Source organism: Gnatocerus cornutus, chromosome 1 (genome assembly GCF_029298725.1).
Source record: "Gnatocerus cornutus isolate USDA-ARS CGAHR chromosome 1, icGnaCorn1.1, whole genome shotgun sequence".
Lineage (NCBI taxonomy): Eukaryota > Metazoa > Arthropoda > Insecta > Coleoptera > Tenebrionidae > Gnatocerus > Gnatocerus cornutus.
The window spans coordinates 24,038,636-24,057,620 of record NC_142233.1 but is presented as its reverse complement, the minus strand read 5'-3'; the positions used below and the strand labels follow the sequence as shown (position 1 = coordinate 24,057,620).

Sequence of the window (18,985 nt, the reverse complement as noted above, 5' to 3'; positions counted from 1 at the left end):
ACAGACGCGAAAACCAAGGACCAGCAGCTAGAAATGAATTTGGTTCGAAATACGAATCGAGGCGCCATCTCATGATCGTTGTCTGAATTTGTCTGGAAGCTATTCAAATGATCGAAAAATCAATTGCGCGCATAAATTAAAAACGATTACAAATCTTAGTTAATGTTGCAGAATTGAATGTTTTACGTCATTCTTAAAAGCACTGCGAAATTATAGTAAATGAATGATTGATTTTAGATTTCTTGGACGTAATTAATTATTGAGCACACGTCTGTAATGGTACTAATAATTCATTTGAAGGTGACAATTGGAAATGTTGAGTATGCTTTTACTTTTAATTTGTTTGGGGTCAATGGTTAAAACTCCAAGAGCAGTGATCTTTGCCGTCGGGAAGTTCCCAGAGGACACTTACTTCACAGTGATTTCGATCAACTTTTTATCAAGAAATAAACTCCCATCGTTTTCAGTAAAAATCCACTATTTCCGTCCCCAAAAACCTCGTCAATATTTAATGACTGCCCATTCATAACGCACGATTAGGGCAGTAACGCTGTGTAAACGCGGACATTTTTCAGTGGCATTATTATTTCATAAACTAAGTACAAATTGCTATACTTATCGTTGATAACAGGACCAAAGCATGTTATTTTCCACATATTTGCAACCTTTTTCTTCTTTCTTTTGTTTTTTTCTTCGCGTCCCGGTATTCGGTAAGTTCGGACAGATAATAAATTTTGTTAATATATTTCTGCCACACCCACATTTTATTACAAACAACCAACGACTTTATCACATGAAATCAATGTTTTTTCGACGACCACTCCCCTGGCCAACCGTAGATTTCATATCACATTTATGAATAAGGTATGAGGAGTTTTCTGAGTAAGATTTATGAAAGCTGCGTCAAAATGTAACTAATTTATAAAGGAAAAACAGGAACATTTTTTGCTCGAACCTCCCCCGGAATATTTTCTAGCTCTTTGTTCAAAAAAATGTTTTTTTTTGGGTTTTTGAGCCATGTGGCGGCACCATAAAAATCTAGTAGAATATTTTTGCATTTATAAATTCATCCGGAGGCAGGACTGCTGTTTTGGTTGTTTTTTCCCATGGATACAAATTGCGAAAGACATGCGGTGTCTAATTTAATTTCACCTACTATACATAAATCATTTTATTCTATTTGGGTTTATTAGTATCACGTTGCGGTTTAGATAGATAAAGTTGGAGATCGGAATTCTACAACCGTTTCACGAATGTTTGTTTTCATACCGACAGTTTCAACGACAAAGTAAAAAGTCGAGGGAGGATGTAAGTAAGTAAAATTGATTTTTCCGTGCATACGTGTATTTAACGTTGTCACAAGCCAGCGAATGGGAAATACGACATGACATCCATTTTCCCTTTTCTAACATGCAAATCTTTAAATTTGCGAGTTTTTTCCTCCTGAATAATTATTATTTATTACAAATAAAAATTGAAGTTTACACTGTGGCAGTGATACGCTGAATTTGAGTCCTTTATTTTTACGGATTTTTCAATTTTTGCACAATAATATTGTTTTTGAAATGACCTTTTCCAAACATTATCGATGTTTCTTTAAGGTTGGATGCAGTTATCTATACTCAATGAAAAAATATTCATTATTCAGCGAACGATCAATATAAGAAATGATGTTTGTTATTATAAACGTATTATTAATCATAGGAATTTTTCTAAGAAGGAAAAAGACGAAAACACTTATTTAAAGTTGGTTAATAAATTAGAAATCACAGGTGTACAGAAAACAATATTTTATAAAAACAGTTTATTTTGATCTTTCATGTATTGGAATAAATCGTTATCTAATAAATTAGTGCAAATGTAAATTACTTTCTCTATGACCACCTAATAATTTGATATATAATTTGATCCAATGCAATAATGGAATTTGTCGGCTCTGATTGTCTAAAATCCGTTTAATAATGACCATAGTAGAACGGTTTTTTAAAAAGAACAAAGTGAGCTATGAAAAGCAATGTCAACATATTTTGCCAGTTCAGTTATTTTTTGCGTAATTTACTACATATACGTTTTAAACAATGCACAAATTTCGTATAAAAGTTGAAAATGTTTCCACGTGGTTTGCTCTCTGTAAAAATTAATTTAGTCAATCAAAGAAATGAATTATATTAGTTTTTGAATTTAGTTAATTTTGTAGGTTGTACACTAAAATGAGATAATCCGAGATAATAAATAATAAATAATAAACTTTACGGTTTTAGTAAATGTTGCAAATTTGCTAATAAAATAAATAGGTAAAAGTTAAAAGAACTAAGAAATTAAAAAACTTTTAATGTTGTAAATGTTTAGAATTTTCCACATTTCATAAAAGGTTTAATAAGATATGTAGTTATAAAGCTAGATTCTAAACATTCCAAAACTTGATCAAATAAAAATTTTCAAAAATTTTTTAAATTCTCAATTTTGATTCTGTAAATTTAAATATTGAAAACAATGAGAAAAAAATTGAGAAATACTAGACAACTTCAGTATTTTCAGTTAATTAAGTTTAACCAGACTTAAATACAATTTGTTTTAAAAAGATCAAAAGTTATCAAGACCGGCAATTAAAGAAACTCAATTTTGTAAATAATATTGAAGAGAAGAGTTTGCTCAATAATTTGACTAAAATTAAGCTTATATCACAACTGATTTTGAAAAATGGTCACATTTCACTTTAAGATGGCAGTTAAATATTTAATCCAAATTAAAAAATTGAAAATTGAATTCGAAAACTTGTGTGTAAAAACGCATCTACGTTATGATTTAAAAAAAAATGTTGAAGAAAGTTCATCTTATTAAGAATATGTTTTGTAAAACACAGAATTTTTAAAGATTGGAAAAAATGCAGAAATGCCAGGAAGCTAAACTAAATTTTTTCAACACCAACCAAATTAAATTGCCTACATGGTAAAAATTTATTATTTAAATTAAAAGTATTGATGATCATTCTAGTTGTACCACATAAAGAAGCGAATAATATCTCTTTCTGCATGCGAATTCTGCATCAAAAATTTGGAAACGTTGGAAATAAATTAGGTATATGAATATACAAAATTTCCATTCAAAAATATTCTTTTGGAAATTGTAGCAAAATGATCATAACTATAATTTTTTTAATAGAACTTGGTTCAACCGTCAATTTTTTGTATAGGCCTGCCTGTAATGAACATACGAAAACGGTTTTAATCTAAGTTTATTTTGGTTCTTTTAGTTTCAATAAATCTGAAAATGATTTTTCGGTGAAATTAAATCTTAAAGACTATGGAATTAAAAAAAACTCAACTTTTGCAAAAACCAAAAAATATGTAGGTAACTGACGTGAATGATCAGATACGTTGGTATAATTTTTAAAAACAACAGAATTTCGAATCATTTCAAAAACCATTTAATATTTACAATCAATTGACTAAAGAATTTCAGTTAAAATGCAACAAAATGTATTCGAAACAAATTTAGAAAATAAGAACATAAGAATTTTTTTAATATTCTTAAAATTAATTTAAACAGTTTTATTATAATGATCCAAATCTGAAAATAATTAAGAAGTAGGTACTCATAAAGTAAATGTGAATATCTGAATACGTGAAAATCAATAAAAATTGCGTTATTAAACTTACAACAGTGACGTCAAAAAATATGAAATGTTTTATTTTAGGATATGACCAGTAATTATGTCTCAATTCGCATATTTTGTCCTTAAATTTATGTAGAAATTCTTCAATAAGAACTTAAAACTACATATGTACAGTAATTCTAGCATTGTCATTGGTGCTAAGTAGCTAGAACGTGGTCGTCCATTATAACTTCATTATGGAAAATTGAAAACCCTTGTTTATAAGCGCTATAAATACCAAATAGATAATTCTAGTATCAGTATGCATTGTTGGTATATTCCACCGCGTATAAAGCATAAACTTGTCGTTTCCCGCAAAGTATAAATTTCGTCTAAAATCGCGTTATACACCCGTGCACGCTCCTGCGGCAGGAAAAGGAACTGGAGGAGTCATGGTTTCCGGTTTAGCAAACCCCCAAGGATTAAGTAAGGCAAAACACGACATCCAGCCATCACCACGAAGTCGTTCTAATCCAAAGAATTGTAGTAAATAAATTTCGAGCCGACGGACGCGAACATCTGTCGAGGATGATGGACATGCGAGATGGTCGCCTCTAAAACAATGAAATTTCAGTCACATTTAGAAAAACCGAATGCCCATCGTTTCCGGCATAAAAAATATATAATAATATATGTACGTCTGTAGACGTCGGAACACAAGTAATAATTATATGTCTGTTGAGTTGGCTCGCCTGCCTTCGGGCCAGGGGCTACGAGCCGCTATACAGTTGCGCTCTATCATTTTAGGCCCAAATTTGTGTTTTGTACAAACGATCACGGCGCCGCTGAGGCCTTTTGATTTTTTACTTGTGTTTTGTTACGAAGATTTTCTTCGAGAGGCTGCAGGTACCGTTTGATGTGCAATTATTTGCGGTGGGCAATAAGAACTAGACCAACTCAAAAATTAAATGTTGACAATTTATAAACTATACGCACAGTTTCTATTATTACTCAATTGACAAAAACTTTTCAATATTGCCTAAATATAAATGAAGTTAAATCTACTGAACATATAAAATACTGCATTTCAAAAATTATGTAAAAAGTACATGATAAAAATTTCTAGAATGTATAAATTAAGATAATTTCAATTATTAGTATCAATAATAATATAATCGTTTAGATACAAAAGGAAGTATTAAAAAACGAATCAAATTTTGCTGTTTTATTACACTGAAATTTTGTAATAGGTAGAGTTTGTAACTGAATAAACTAGTTTATTCCAAGCAAATAAATAAAAATCGGCTTAATTAATGTTTATAATCCTTTCTGCATCATGAATTTTCACTAGCTATAAATCTCAGCCTGGTTAATTAAAACAAATTTTTAATGACAATTAATAATACCTTAAGCTTAAATTATACGTTCTTCAGATTAAATGTTAATTTATTTTAAGTTTATCAATACATACATACAATGTTGCTACTTGATAATGGCCATTTTTATACAGCCGCGGACGGAATCTTAGACGTCAATGTCATTTAATTGTCGCATGGTGTAAAACCCCACCTAGAATTTGTAACCTTACTTTTTTGTATTGTTAATTTTAAGTTATAATTTTTTAATTTCAGAATTTTCGGTATTTCTAATAATATTGCAAGGAACTGACTGTAGTTCATACCGCTCTGGTGCTAAAAATACTATTCAAATTTTATTCGTTTTAAATACTTCAGTCTCGATAATTTTTAATTGTCAACTTGTCAATACTTTGATGTTTTAAACGTCAGTAATGGCAATGACAGTAAACCACAGACTACACTCAAATTTTTGAAACGCCAGAAAAATGTAAGACGTCTAAGATTTTGTGTCCGCGGCTGTATATAAATGTTTTTTAATTGTGATTTATTTCTCATTCATTCTTGCCTAAACTCTACAGTTCTGTAAGTTAGTTATCCAAAGATGGTTATATAAACTACGTTTCTATGTCTATTCATCCACAGTAAAATTGAATTTTCCTACCATTGTACTGTAAAGTTTTTACTAGTGACTTGTCAACATATAAATTTTAGGTTTACAAAGTGACACTTAAACACTGCTACATTTTGTTTGAAAATTTCGATTTTTTTACGATATCCGGAAAATTTTAATACAAACCTTTGACGGTAATGTCCAACTTGACTCGGAGTTTTAAAATATTCGGTACAAATTGTCTCGTATTTCTACTATTTACAGTTCCTCTTTAGTAATGTGACTTTTATGTAAGTAGGTATATATAAAATACTTTTTAAAAATTCTGTTTTTTAGAATTTTATTTTCAGTTTTAACAAAGCTGTTCCTCTAGAAAATTCAAACCGACCAACTATCCGTCGCTTACCTCCACCATAAAACTTTCATTGTTTCAAGTCAATAAATCCACGATTAAGATGTCAGAACACGAACTACAAAATCACGCTCATTGTTACAAAAAATTAATTAAACCCCGCTAATTGGGCTTATATTCAAATTCAAATACTAAATACCCTACTAAATATGAATTGTTTTTTGAGTTAGTTTATGGTGCGAAATTTTAGATTAACGGTCTATATTTTAAATAAAATACTATGGTAATTTTTTGTAAAAAACAATTACAATTTTCAGGTCCATGAACCAGTTTCGATGAAAAAGAGATTAGTTGTCATTTAGATATGAAATTTCATGTTGCAATAACTGTAGTTAGTTCAGGTGAAATATCAGTGAAAGAATTATGAATAAATTTGCTATTTCCTCAATTTGAAGGTACCGTTGTAGTCAAATTTCCTCTCCGGGATTTAAGCCGCGTTCAGTGATTGGTTTATTGGATAATTTTAGTAACATGATTTGAAGTAAAAAAAATATTGTAAGTATGTAAGTAATTAAGTAAGTAAGTAATTTTTTGCATTCCAACAAATAGTGCCAAAAAAATACTTTTCTAATTAATTCAATATAACACAAATGCATTTACAAAACTATTATATGAAAACATAATGCAATAAAACAATGATAAAAGTATGAAAATTGCGTGTTATCATAGCATAATAAAACCACATGACATCTAAAAAAACTGTGATGTTTCCCGACATTAGTGCTGACTTATCGATTATTCCACATAATTAAGAACATAATTTCGTTTTAAATTCCCATTTAATCACTACGTTGTCATTTTACGACTTGTTAGATCCTATCTTCCGTCGTTATACAACAAAATAATAAAACTCAGTAAATAAATTGAAAACGTCGATAAATTCACGCCAAGTGGATGTCCTCGACAACGTACAAAAACTCCCATCTCCACCAACTAAAAAATAATTATTTATTGTAAAAGAGCATCCTGTCTGAAATGCACAACCATCACGACGCTACTAATTACGAACTACCTGTATCACCGAGTAAAAGTCGTACCCACTCATTATCCACAAGGCCTTAGATTTGTCCGTAAAATTTATGACAATATTTTTAATTGGTGTTTGAGAAAACGGTGAAAACAATAATTTTCGTTAAGCCTACCGCTCCCTTATTATTAAACATCGGGTTCTCTCACCCCCGAAATTAAAACCTCCGTTTCCCGAAATCTATCAAAGGGAATATTAATTAGGTCCGGTGATCTCTTGACAGTCGGTAATTAGAACAGAAGGAAAAAAGCGCACCCGGAAAGGTGCTAATTATAAATTAGAAGCAGATACAGGGCGAGGAGAAAAAGAAACACCTTTAATAATAAAAATGCTAACTTTACTAGCCTTTCGCCTAATGTTGCAATGCCAATTTCGATCTAACTCTACCTAGTTTCTGGTTCGAGAAAATATTTTTGAAAGAACATAATTTTATCTATTCCCTTAAGCGAATTCATAGAATGTCGTGTTTGCATGTACTAGAATAGTATGTGTTGACAAGAAGCATGTTGGACAATACTGGAATCCGGTGCAAGCTTACAAAAGCTCATGTGCTGTATATAATCCTTTTTCGCCTCACCCTGTATTTGGCATCAGCATCCCCAAACCATCGGTAGCTTAGCAGATAGCCAGTAATTAAACACTGCGTTTAACATTTAAGCTAATCATTAGTTCACTGTGCACACCACCAGAGGGCCGCTCCGGTAACCGCTGCAGCGTTGTTTCTTTGTTTTGTTTTTGGCGCCATCTTGCTGCGGGCGCATTCGGTAACCGACAATTATAGTCTCGGTGCTTAGATATATTACTACTTCTTAACTTTATGGTTTTAGAGGGCACGGTTGGCGGGTTTTCGCTCTACACAAAGAATTATTAAAAGCGAATTAAGAGGTTTGCACTGACGTCAATTGACAGATGAATAATGTTTATAGGTTAGGATAGTTTACAACACTGTTTTCACTCGGACGAGCGCGGAAATTGGCGGTTTTTGATAAAATGGGATTTGGGGGAATTTTGCAAGGACCAAATTTAAATTTTGTAACGGGGACATTGTTGTCGCCACAGCCGCCACGATCGAACTAAAGTAGGCTGCTAAACATGCTCCCAGAGTAATTTGTGACGAAATAAGGGGAAAATTATAAAATTACATTGCTCGCTTAAACTACACTCTTTATTTCAGGCTGTGTGCCAACTCTCGGGTTCGATAGAGCGGCGACGTGGACGATCGATGAGATAGAGATTTACCGGTAAACAGACGCGATGAAAACTTATCTTTCTTCCGTATGGTTTATAATACGTAACTAAAATATTTAAATCTCAGTATTTTAAAAATGAAAGAAAACAGATTTTTGTATGTGGACGCTTCTTGTCGCAAAAGAACTAAAAATTTTCAAATTAATTTAGTGTTCAAATAAAGTTCTACGTAAACGGAGTTAGTGAACTCTTTTGGTGCTTTTCTCGCACGTTTTTGTGCAAAACACAGATTTCCGTTCTGGCAGATCTCTGTGCCACTTGTTTGTGTGATTCCAAGCGCGCAAGTATTAAAAATTCGTTGATGAATGGTAGGTAGTTAGATAGTTATCTTGACTTGACTCAAGAGCATTTAAGAGATTTTTCAAAACGAAGATTGTTGCTAAAATTATATGTTTTTGGTAAGCCAGGTAACTTTTTGAGGTAAATCGATTCACTTTTCAGCACCTGGATCTTAAAAGCAAAGGCAAAGGTGGTGCTCTTAGTCGAACTATTAAAAAAATATGTGGGATTTCTGAAGAAGGCGCAATCGGTCATTTACTTTATGCACTAAATTCTAAAAATATTAACTGAATTTTATCTAATATTGTATTTAGCTCTGAAAACGCTTTATATAAATACTTTCTTTCTCTGAATACAGAATATTATATTTTGTAAAAATGTTAAAGAATATTATATTTTGTAAGAAGCTTGGAATATCCCATATTTTTGCCCTTGGCGAGCACGAATGCAGAATACCTATTTCAAACGAGTTTGCAAACCATACTTCTTCTATAATCAACGATACATTTTTATTAGACTAACATTTTTGTTGACATTTAATAACTATGCAAAATTTTGACGATAACAGTGCAAATCGTTAATAAATGTAGTGCGCTTGACCTCCAATAAATGCTCTACTTGTCGTTTTTCTGGTGGCAAATTATGCAAATTGACATTAAATGTAGTTTGGTTGACTTTTGCAATATGCTTCACTAGTGGCTAACCCAAAATCGCTACAGAACGTCAATATTCTGTGATGGTAGAAAAAAACGAATTCGATATAGTATAAATAAAGCTTTAGTTGTCTTGTTTTTTCTTTTTCTTTGTATAATTATTTTAACTTCCTATCTTTTCTATAATTTTTACGTTTTTCTACCATTCACAAGTTTTAAGTTTTAAGTTTTTTTGTTCGATTTTTTTCTATCCACTTTTTTGCTATTTTAAAAATAGATTTCCAAGAAGGAAGACAAAATGGAGAGACAATTTATGTAGAAATTTTTCCCGTAAGCTCAAAAATCGACCCCAAGTTATGACAAGTCCATTTTTCAGAAGTCTTTTCTTTAGTGAAAACATTTTTTAATCTTCTCACCTAAGAGCACTTTATATTAATCTTTATAAATCCACATCGTATTTGTTATGGTGTTAATCGTGTCATTCTTTCATTCATTCATTTCTTTTGTAGAGGATATTCTTATTCGTTTTTGTTCAAGCACTTTAATTTATTCTTCTTTATTTTTTCCATTTTATTTTGCATTTTTTTTATTCGTTATTTAATGAACAGAATTAAATATTGTATCCCGAATATTAGTAAACAACAAAAATTTTTAATTGTGTTAATATCTACGACTGTTTTGAAAAGTGTTTATGTTTGTGAATCAATTTAGGTATATGTAGTTAGTAAATGTAGTAAATTGAATAATATGTATGTTGTATGTTTTTTTTGCGCGCATGAATAAAGATGTACAGTCGTAAAAAAAGTACTGGGTAAAACTCGCTTGGAATGTTCATTTCTCACTCGTATGAATGTTCATACTCGTGAGAATTTAATACCATTGCATGCTCGTTGTACAATATACTATTTACTTGTTATTTAGCTATATTTAGAGAGAGCAAAACATCATTTGTTCTAACAATAAAACGAGTTAACGAAGTGCCAGTTTTTAATGCATTTGATAAAAGTGTGTGTTATGTGCTAGTTAAGTTGAAGTATTTAAAATTTATGTGTTTTTAACGACGACTTTTTATGACTGATATTAACTAAAGATAATATGCAAAATAAGTACTGAAAAGAACATAGAGTGAATGGTGCAAACACTAACAATAGCTATCGTTAATTGCGATGTGGAGATTTGTGCGAATATTAGTGCAAATTAATGTCGTTTTTGTTTACTTATTAGGGGTTAATTCTAATTCAGTACCGTAAATCGGTTACGCAGCGGCAAAGTTGTCGCATTGTCAAGTGCAAAATAAAATGATGCAAAAGGGGCTAAAGCGGTGTCGAACGGCGATATTTTTTTTAATATGGGGTAGACAAGCAGTTGACCAAACAACTTGCACAATCTTATTCTTGTATTGCTAATTAATTGAGCAAGATTTAACTCCAAAATTTGGGTAAAAATAAAGTTAGCACAAAATGAGATGGTGCAAGTACCCCTTGTTTAAAAATTTTTGCTTGATTTTATTTTGCAATTGACAGTGCCCCAACTTTGTAGTCGATTTGCGGCACTGAATTAGAATTGACCCCTTAGAGAAGGTAATACAAAAAAAGGACTTAAGAAAAATTCAGGAATTAGTTTTGCTCACTGAAAGAAACAACTTTTTTGGTCTATTAAAATAAATAATTATTACTCTAATTAGACACACATGCAGAATTTAAATTTACTATCTCATTTCTAAATTCTAATCAGAAAAATACTACTATAAAATAATTAAAAATGATAACAAATGTTTTACTAAAGTTATGAATTTGATTTAATTTTGAACAATTTTTTATCTAGCATGTCAGAAAAATTAGTTTAGCTCAAAAAGAATTAATTTTCTTTAACGTCTGTTTCAACAGGTGTCAACTGTAACACCATGTTTTAAGCCTCATTCATTACTATCAAAAAGAACCATAAAAAACAACAACATATAAGAAACTACAACCTAGATATGAGTGTTGAAAAATCAAACTTTGTCAATAACATAAAAACGCTAAAAGGCGAGGAAAAAAGCTCCCCGACGTCCTTCCGACAGTTACCGGTGCCTTCCTTTCACTTAAAATTTAATCCAAAACACGAACTCAAACATACCTTTCAGGGAATTGTGAATAATTAAACAAAGTGAAACCATTCTACCGCTTATTTTATTATTGATAAATCTTTCTCACGCTATTCGTGTGCATAGGAGAACATACAAAGGTATTTGTCTGCCCAGAGAAAACGAAACACCGTGATACGTTTGATTTGCCGAGATCTCGCAATTACCTTTTTACAGTCCGACTCTGCTACGAAAATCGAAGCGAAGAAAGTCCGCGTTGTTGGCACACAGCCACAGCAGAATTAACTTTTTTCATGCGGTCGGGATAATTTGAGTCAATTACGCCATTATAATAATCGTATATTGTATGTAGAAGGGGTACAAGAGAATATCACCTATTTTCCTCGAACTGATATTTTATAAAAGAAAAAGAGAAGCTAAACACTGTTATATATACCTACATTGAACGTACAATTGAGAGTATTGCTAAAATGACTGGTTCTTTTGTTTTGTCAACGATTCAACGGAATAAATGGACGATCAATCGCAATGGGGATGAATGAGGGTGAACATAGATGGTGTAATGAGACGTTTACTAAAACGGGAATTTTACGGTTTTACGGCTTGGCTTGTAATTGAGTACGCGCACTCTGGTGTAACGTGATAGCGTTTTACTTGTTTTTACTCAAAATTGCCAATTTTACTAGCTTTATTATAGGGGTTGCTTCCACATGGCTTTAGTAAGAGGTACAATTTTTTTATCAAAAAGAATTGGAAATTGAACTAACTCTGCTTTTATCACAAAATTGCTGTTACGGAAAATTAGAGAAATTACACATATTATATGAAGTGGCTTGCAAAGAAATTGTCATCATTTTTAAGTAATGACAACCATTAATCATCCACTTAATAAAACTAACTGAATGCGGAAGCTTTTATAATAAATGACCTACGCGTTTTTCACCTCTTTACATTCATTTTCATAAGTTTTTATTCAGAATGTTGTATAGACACCATCTCTTGGGTGGTAAACAGTAACCTTCACATTGAAAAATGTCTGCAGTAAAGAACGACGATGGAACACAATTATAGATGTAAAAGAGTTTGTAATTATTTTAATTACGTGTAAAATAGTAAGAAAGGACTGAAATTTAATTTATTCCCATAATAAATAGAAAATTAGATGCAAATAAATTCGAGTATAATAAGTAATTTTTCCTAATTTAATTCCTACTCGTTGCAGCACTAGTGAAATGGTAAGTAGTCCCCCAGGCAAAGTCCGTATTTTCCATGTCGAGCCCCATTCCAAAGCATAAACCATAAAACAGGACCATTACTCCAGGCGTCTGAATATGCAAGTGAATAATGGGAATGTTGCGAGGAGTGCCACCACTGTTATTAATTCAGAAGAACGAGCTGGGTGATTGTTAATGCATATCTCTACACAGTAGCATGTATAATATAAGAAATATTCAGGAGACTTATAATTATATATTTGGAATTACAATGATTAAGATACGAAATAAAAACACGCAGAATGTATCGTGGTCGTATTGTATTATTCATGAATTCATTGACAGATGAATTATTGAGTGCCCATGGTGTGGGTATATTTTGATTGTATCGGACTGAGGACTGCCCCTAATAAATTGTAATAGATTTATTAGTCTCATTGTTCGATAAATAAAACGCGGAAAGATTGGAATGATAACGAATTTCAGCTCGGAAGGCGCGAGCGACATTTTTGCCAACTACTGAACCGTAAAGTTTATTAAAACGCTATAAAAAGTGAGATTGCTATCGAATCAACACTATTTCAGGTTTAAAAAATATTCCCTAGAGAAAATAACACAATATGTTGGTACAAAATTCAACAACACTTGTCGCCACCCTCAAATTCATACGTAATTTTAAAAATAAAAAATTTGTTTCAAAATAAAAAATTTGCTCACGCTTACAGCTGACAAAACTCTAGAATGTAACGCATTTTTTTTATTACCGTTTGACGTCGGGATGTGTAGCAAAGTTGTCAAAATGCTAAGTCTATTTTTGAACAAAATGCTTTTCCAATTTTATAATAACAAAAACAAAAAAAATGTACAACGTTGGATTCTTGTATGCGTTATTATTTCAGGATTTAGAAATGTTTTATTATTTTTCACGACAAAACATATGTGAAATAATAAGGTTCTCTAATAAAGTTTTTGATTTTTGTGAAAACAATCGTAATCCCAAATTTATTTCAATATAACTAGCTACTTTAAAAATATCTCAGTTTTTATTTGAAATTTTGTGCGAATTGTGTTGAAAAAAATACGTCTTATCAAGTTAGTTTCCAAACTCATGACAGTCTAACACTACGATTACACCAGTTTTCTATTTATGTCAAAATGTCATGTTCTTTAATTCACTTCAGACAGTTATTCGTGTTCAAAACGTAAAAACCGCCAATTTAATCAAAAATTAACCTTCATAAGAATGCTATGAGTGACTTGTGACATTTAGGTGTAATTCCCAAATTTTACTTTATGATCAACTTAATAAAAGCGCGTTTTTCCTGAAATTTTATGCACAATTTGAATAAAATTTAAAATAAAAACTGAGAAATACAATTAAGTAGATATATCGAAAATAATTTAAGTTAGCAACTACAGTAAAACCTCGATTATCCGGGTGCTGATTATCCGTGCAAGAGAGTTCGTTCGATTATCCGTGCCTCGATTATTCGTGCATTACAAAAAACACACAAATCGAAAACCAACTACTTTGGACTTTTGCTTCGAATGCTAGAAAATTTGGAATTTCAGGAGTGACGATTGGGGTAGTTTAATAAGATTTAAATCAGTGCAGAGAATAAAAACAAACTTAAAAATGCTTGAAATTAATTCTTTTGCAATGAAAACCTTCATAATTTTGTTGCCTTACACGTATTATTTAACAACTCTATTATTATCCGTGCAGGCTCTGGTCCGGAGAAGCACGGATAATCGAGGTTGTACTGTACTTGCAGAAAAACTCGAAAATTGCTAAAAGTACAATTTTTAGGTGTTGTGACGCCAAACTATCCATGATAATAATAAAGTTTTGATCAGATTCTAGAGCTTCTTTAACTGTAACTCTATGCAAATTTTTTAATTTGTATTTTTAAATTAAAACCGATTTTAAAAGAGCCCGCAACTGTTCTGAAATTCTGTGCTGTTTACATGCAACTCCCTCCCTTAAATTATAATTTGATCAAAGAAACAACATAACAATTTCGAATTTCCATTTTAATTACACCAATTTGGGAAAATGAATACAATGACTAGAAAGGTACTAAAAATAAAACTTTAATGCAAAACGGAACTATAAAACCAAATTTAATTCTATCTACATATAACTGAAATTCGGAACTTTCCAATATGTAAAAGAAGCGGCCAGAAATTGTCAGTGCTTTGCCGCATGATACTATACCTACCTCAAAGTACATATCTATGTATTATCAAAATTAGATTTTTTATTTGAAAATGATTAAATTTTTTTGCAACGTGCAGGAAAAGAAATAATTTCAGGTGCTGACAACACAATATTTGGACGTTCGTGGTTGAAACCGCATCCAATCTACATCTAGTTCCTTTAATAACGGGTGTTTAAATAAAAATCTGGTCAAGAGCGTAATGCCACCAGCTTTTGTTTTTTTCCGTATGTCGGTTCCAAACTCAACGGCTGTCAACACGTTGTCACACATTATAGGTTATTTCTCCAAAATAACATTTTGTGCTAGCATTCAACCATAAAGGCTTTTTGTTCACTAGAGAATGCCATTTTTGAACAATAATAATCACGTTCAACGAATGACGGCTGTCAAAACTGATTTAGGAGACGACATACGGAAAAAAACAAAAGCTGGTGGCATTACATTCTTGACCAGATTTTTATTTAGACACTCGTTATAAACCCATCCAACAAAATTATAAACTAATGTGATCAAATTTATATTTTTATTTTTCTTTTCTTCATCAAAAGCTAATGTTTCAGTTGAGAAAGAATATTGTACGGGTATAATAATTTCCATGAATTTAAAGCATTTACTGTTATCTCTTACTATTTTTCACGAAAAGCTAAGAATGTTATAATTGCTTATGACAAATTGCCTAATTGATAATTTACAATTCACGAAATGTCATTACCATTTCAAACCCAAGTTTGTATTAACATATTCGCAATCGCTGGACCAAAGCTCCCGTCCTCGTCACACTAATTACCCTGTCCAAGTATTGCGGTCACAGCTCTAGTCACTAATTACCATACCATAATTAGATAGTAGCAGTGTTTATGGCTATTTGCAAGCGTCGATTTTTATAAAAGCCTCAAACACCTTTCCATAAGCCTGAGATGTAATCTGTTCCCACCGATTACCATATCCCTTATGATTTATGCTTCTGATAAAAGCGCGACATTTTTCCATCGTGCGTAACTGTTTTTATGCGTATAGATAATCTGTTGGTGGCCCCTGACGTCTCTATGCTCGATTTTCGAACATCATGTGAGTTAGCGAGTGGTACCACGTTATGGTACCAGGTTATGGTACCGCCCATACCCGCGGCAGTGTGGTAGAGACGGCCATGTTATCGGGGCCGTAGGGTTACCCAACCGGTCTTACATTTACTTTTGCATCATAAACAGCAACTGCTGTACACTTGCCGACGCTGTGTGGGGAAAAAAACGATACCACATTCGAATGGTATCATTAAGAGCGTGGAACTGCGGATTTTTTGCTCTTTGTTGGTTGGTTTTGCGTGGAGGATTTCTTTGATTTGGAATCGACGGACGGAATCCGTTCGGAAATTCTTGATGTGGGTTGATGCACATGTTGCGTCGGTGAGGGTGAAGTAAGAATGACGTGGCATGTGGTGGTTTGAGAACAATAATGATATGATTTGTCAACCCTATGCTAATACCACTGCTGTACGTAGTTATTATGGTTTATTGTTGGATTGACAAAAGAAATGCCTTCACATGAAATATAAAAGAGCGGTTTGTAAACTTTAACGTCATGAAAAGATTTATCCAACATGAGTAAAACCGCAATACAAGCAAATCTTGAAGAAACGTAGTCGTAACTGAACGGCTCGTTAGCAAAAGCTTTCAATTGCGCTTTTACATAATTAGGTAATCTAAAGCGTAACCAGCATTAAATAAATACAAGGTAGACTTTAGAGAAATAAATAAAAATTAATAACTATTTCAACGTCAACAATTAAATAGGTGTTATCCGTGAAAACTAAATAACCACCAAATACGCGGATGAAAAAGAATAGCCGCCGTCATAAGCGTCGACAGTAGAAAATTTTTCCAAAGACTAAAGTTAAGTTTAATGGCACATAAGTGATAATGATGCATTTTAGTTGCATTTTTAACTTAAGATTTAAGGTTTCTCTCTTTTAAAGTGAGAGAAACTGAATATGAAACTTATAACTAGTGTTAATTGTTTAGGATTCTATTGATGCAACGCCACACAGTGTGGGGCGAAATAGACAAAATACGGAAAAAATTTCGCGAAAACGAATAACCGCCTTGAACTACGAAGGGTCTCATTAGATTCAGAATAGATAACTACATAAAATGATTCAAAAATTTGTCTGATTGGTTAAATGTATACGTATACATATTTTTATCTCTTTAGCTATCTTGGTTTTAAATTTCAATAAAATTTATTCATAAATAACAAAGATATTGAACTAGAAAATTTTAAGTAAGGCCACTTTCTATACAGAGTGTTTTTGAAATGCATGTATAAACAGTTTTGCGCTATTCCAGAAAGAGTTTGAAGTATAAAAAACCTATTTTTAAATCAAAAACTGATAAGTGATAGAGTACAAGCAAATGTATTGAAATTTTTGAGTAATTTTTTCTCAAAAACAAAGAGACTTTTACCAAAACTTTTTTCTTAATAGGCTCAATATGTGACAAAAAATTACCACCCTCTTTTGTACATGCATTTTAAAAACATCATCTATACAGGTGTCCCAGAAATCATAACCCTGAAAAAAAACCTTATGAAGGCAACAATTCTGAACTAAAATTTCGAAACAAAAATTTTTTACCTCAGAAAACTATCGAGATAAGACGAAAAAACTCGAAGCTGAACTATGGACACATACTATCATCATCCATGGGTCAAGATGAACATTTGACTCACGTTGCCTAGGAAATTGGGATGGCTTTAAACTTCACTTCTTAAATTAGCTTTCGTGATCAGATGTTAACTTTTTATCAGTTCTTCAATACTATTAAATTTAGTCAATTTTTGTTTTGAAATTTACCATGTGTACTTATTGCTGTCGGCACCCTCCCATGCTCTCTGGAGCGCGAGTTCTGGGACAACCTGTATAATCATAATTATTCTCATTGGAAGCTAATAAAAATTAAATTTGATTTTATGTAAACAGACTCTAAATCGGATGTTCCTCGTAAATCACCTTAAAGATTGTATAGCACTCCTATTCGAAATAATAGAAATAAAGTAAGAAATACATTTCCTTATTTATTCTTAAATGAGAGGTACCATCGCGTTCAAAAAAATCTAAGACAGTAAAATTTTAGGTGATTAATGTCGGTTTTAAGTCGTGTGGTAAATTTTTTTCATAATAGGTGCATGTTAAATCGATTTATCAATACTGTTTTTTATCTTGTTATGTTAGCTTTAACAGCCAAGGCCGTTAAATTTAGTTTAAACAGCCACGGCCGTTAAATTCATTTATCAGGCCAAGGACCTGTTAAATAGTGTCAAAAACACCAAATTATCAAATTTTATTGGAAATTAAATTACATAGAAACTTAGATAATTGAACTATTTCTTGCACAATTTCTAATTCCAACTTTTTCTAATAGAAACACTTTGTCTGGAGCTTCCAGTAGAAATTTAGTTACTTGCTCTGCATCCAAAACGGCAGCTTTTTTTGGTTTGTAGCCTTCAGAGTTTCTTTCTTAACCACAAACTGTTTGGAAAAAATTTAGCAGACACATTTGAGTATTACGCCAATAAAACTTCTTCGTTTGCGCCCTCTACTTTCTTGCTTTTCCGCCATGAGACAAAATCTTTATATTCCTTTTGGTATGTTAGACTAGTCTTCGCTGGTAATAAAATTTGACTCGCTGTTGAAGCTTGTGCAAGAATTTCGTCAGGAATGCTTACCGTAGATCCATTTCTTTGCATTTTTTGATGAAAATTGGCACGTTGTTTGAAAATAACAATATATAACTTAACACTATAACACTATAACTTAACTTAACAATAACTTGCCCGTTAAATGCTTAATATCGGCCTTATGTCGTTAATAACTATTTTAGTAAACTATAACAATTATTTATCAAACTGACAGGTCTGAAATCTTGCCATAATCGGATACAAAAATCAGTTACAGCAAGCTATTTCTGACATCGACATGGCTATAGTTAGATGATAAAGAAGCAAATGTTGACAACACGGCCGTATTCTTGTCTCGATAAAGAATTTTTGTATTTATTTTAAATGTAACCCATGTGTCACAGTGATATTCCGGGAAGACGAGTTCAGCCTGCAATAGTGTCTATATGAACATTTCAGTTTTGGAAGTGTTTAGAGAAACATGCTGGTACTTATATGAACTGTATTAGTTATCACTGTTATCAGTCAATAGATTTTGATGAAATAAAAATATCTAATAAAAACACTGTAATTGTTCTGGAAATGTTAATTTTTTTATTTATTTGAAAT

At 31.9% G+C, this 18,985-nt stretch overlaps 1 protein-coding gene across 1 annotated transcript in view; it reads right to left on the bottom strand.

Annotated features, from left to right (window-relative positions):
• LOC148180889 (uncharacterized) overlaps nt 1–8,076 on the bottom strand; it is a 42,272-nt gene extending 34,196 nt beyond the window's left edge. The window contains exon 1 of the mRNA XM_088042516.1: nt 7,580–8,076. Within this exon, the coding sequence (XP_087898642.1) occupies nt 7,580–7,599 (20 nt within the window). The 5' untranslated portion in view covers nt 7,600–8,076. The remainder of the gene's footprint in view (nt 1–7,579) is intronic.
• Between the last annotated feature and the right edge of the window lie 10,909 nt (nt 8,077–18,985).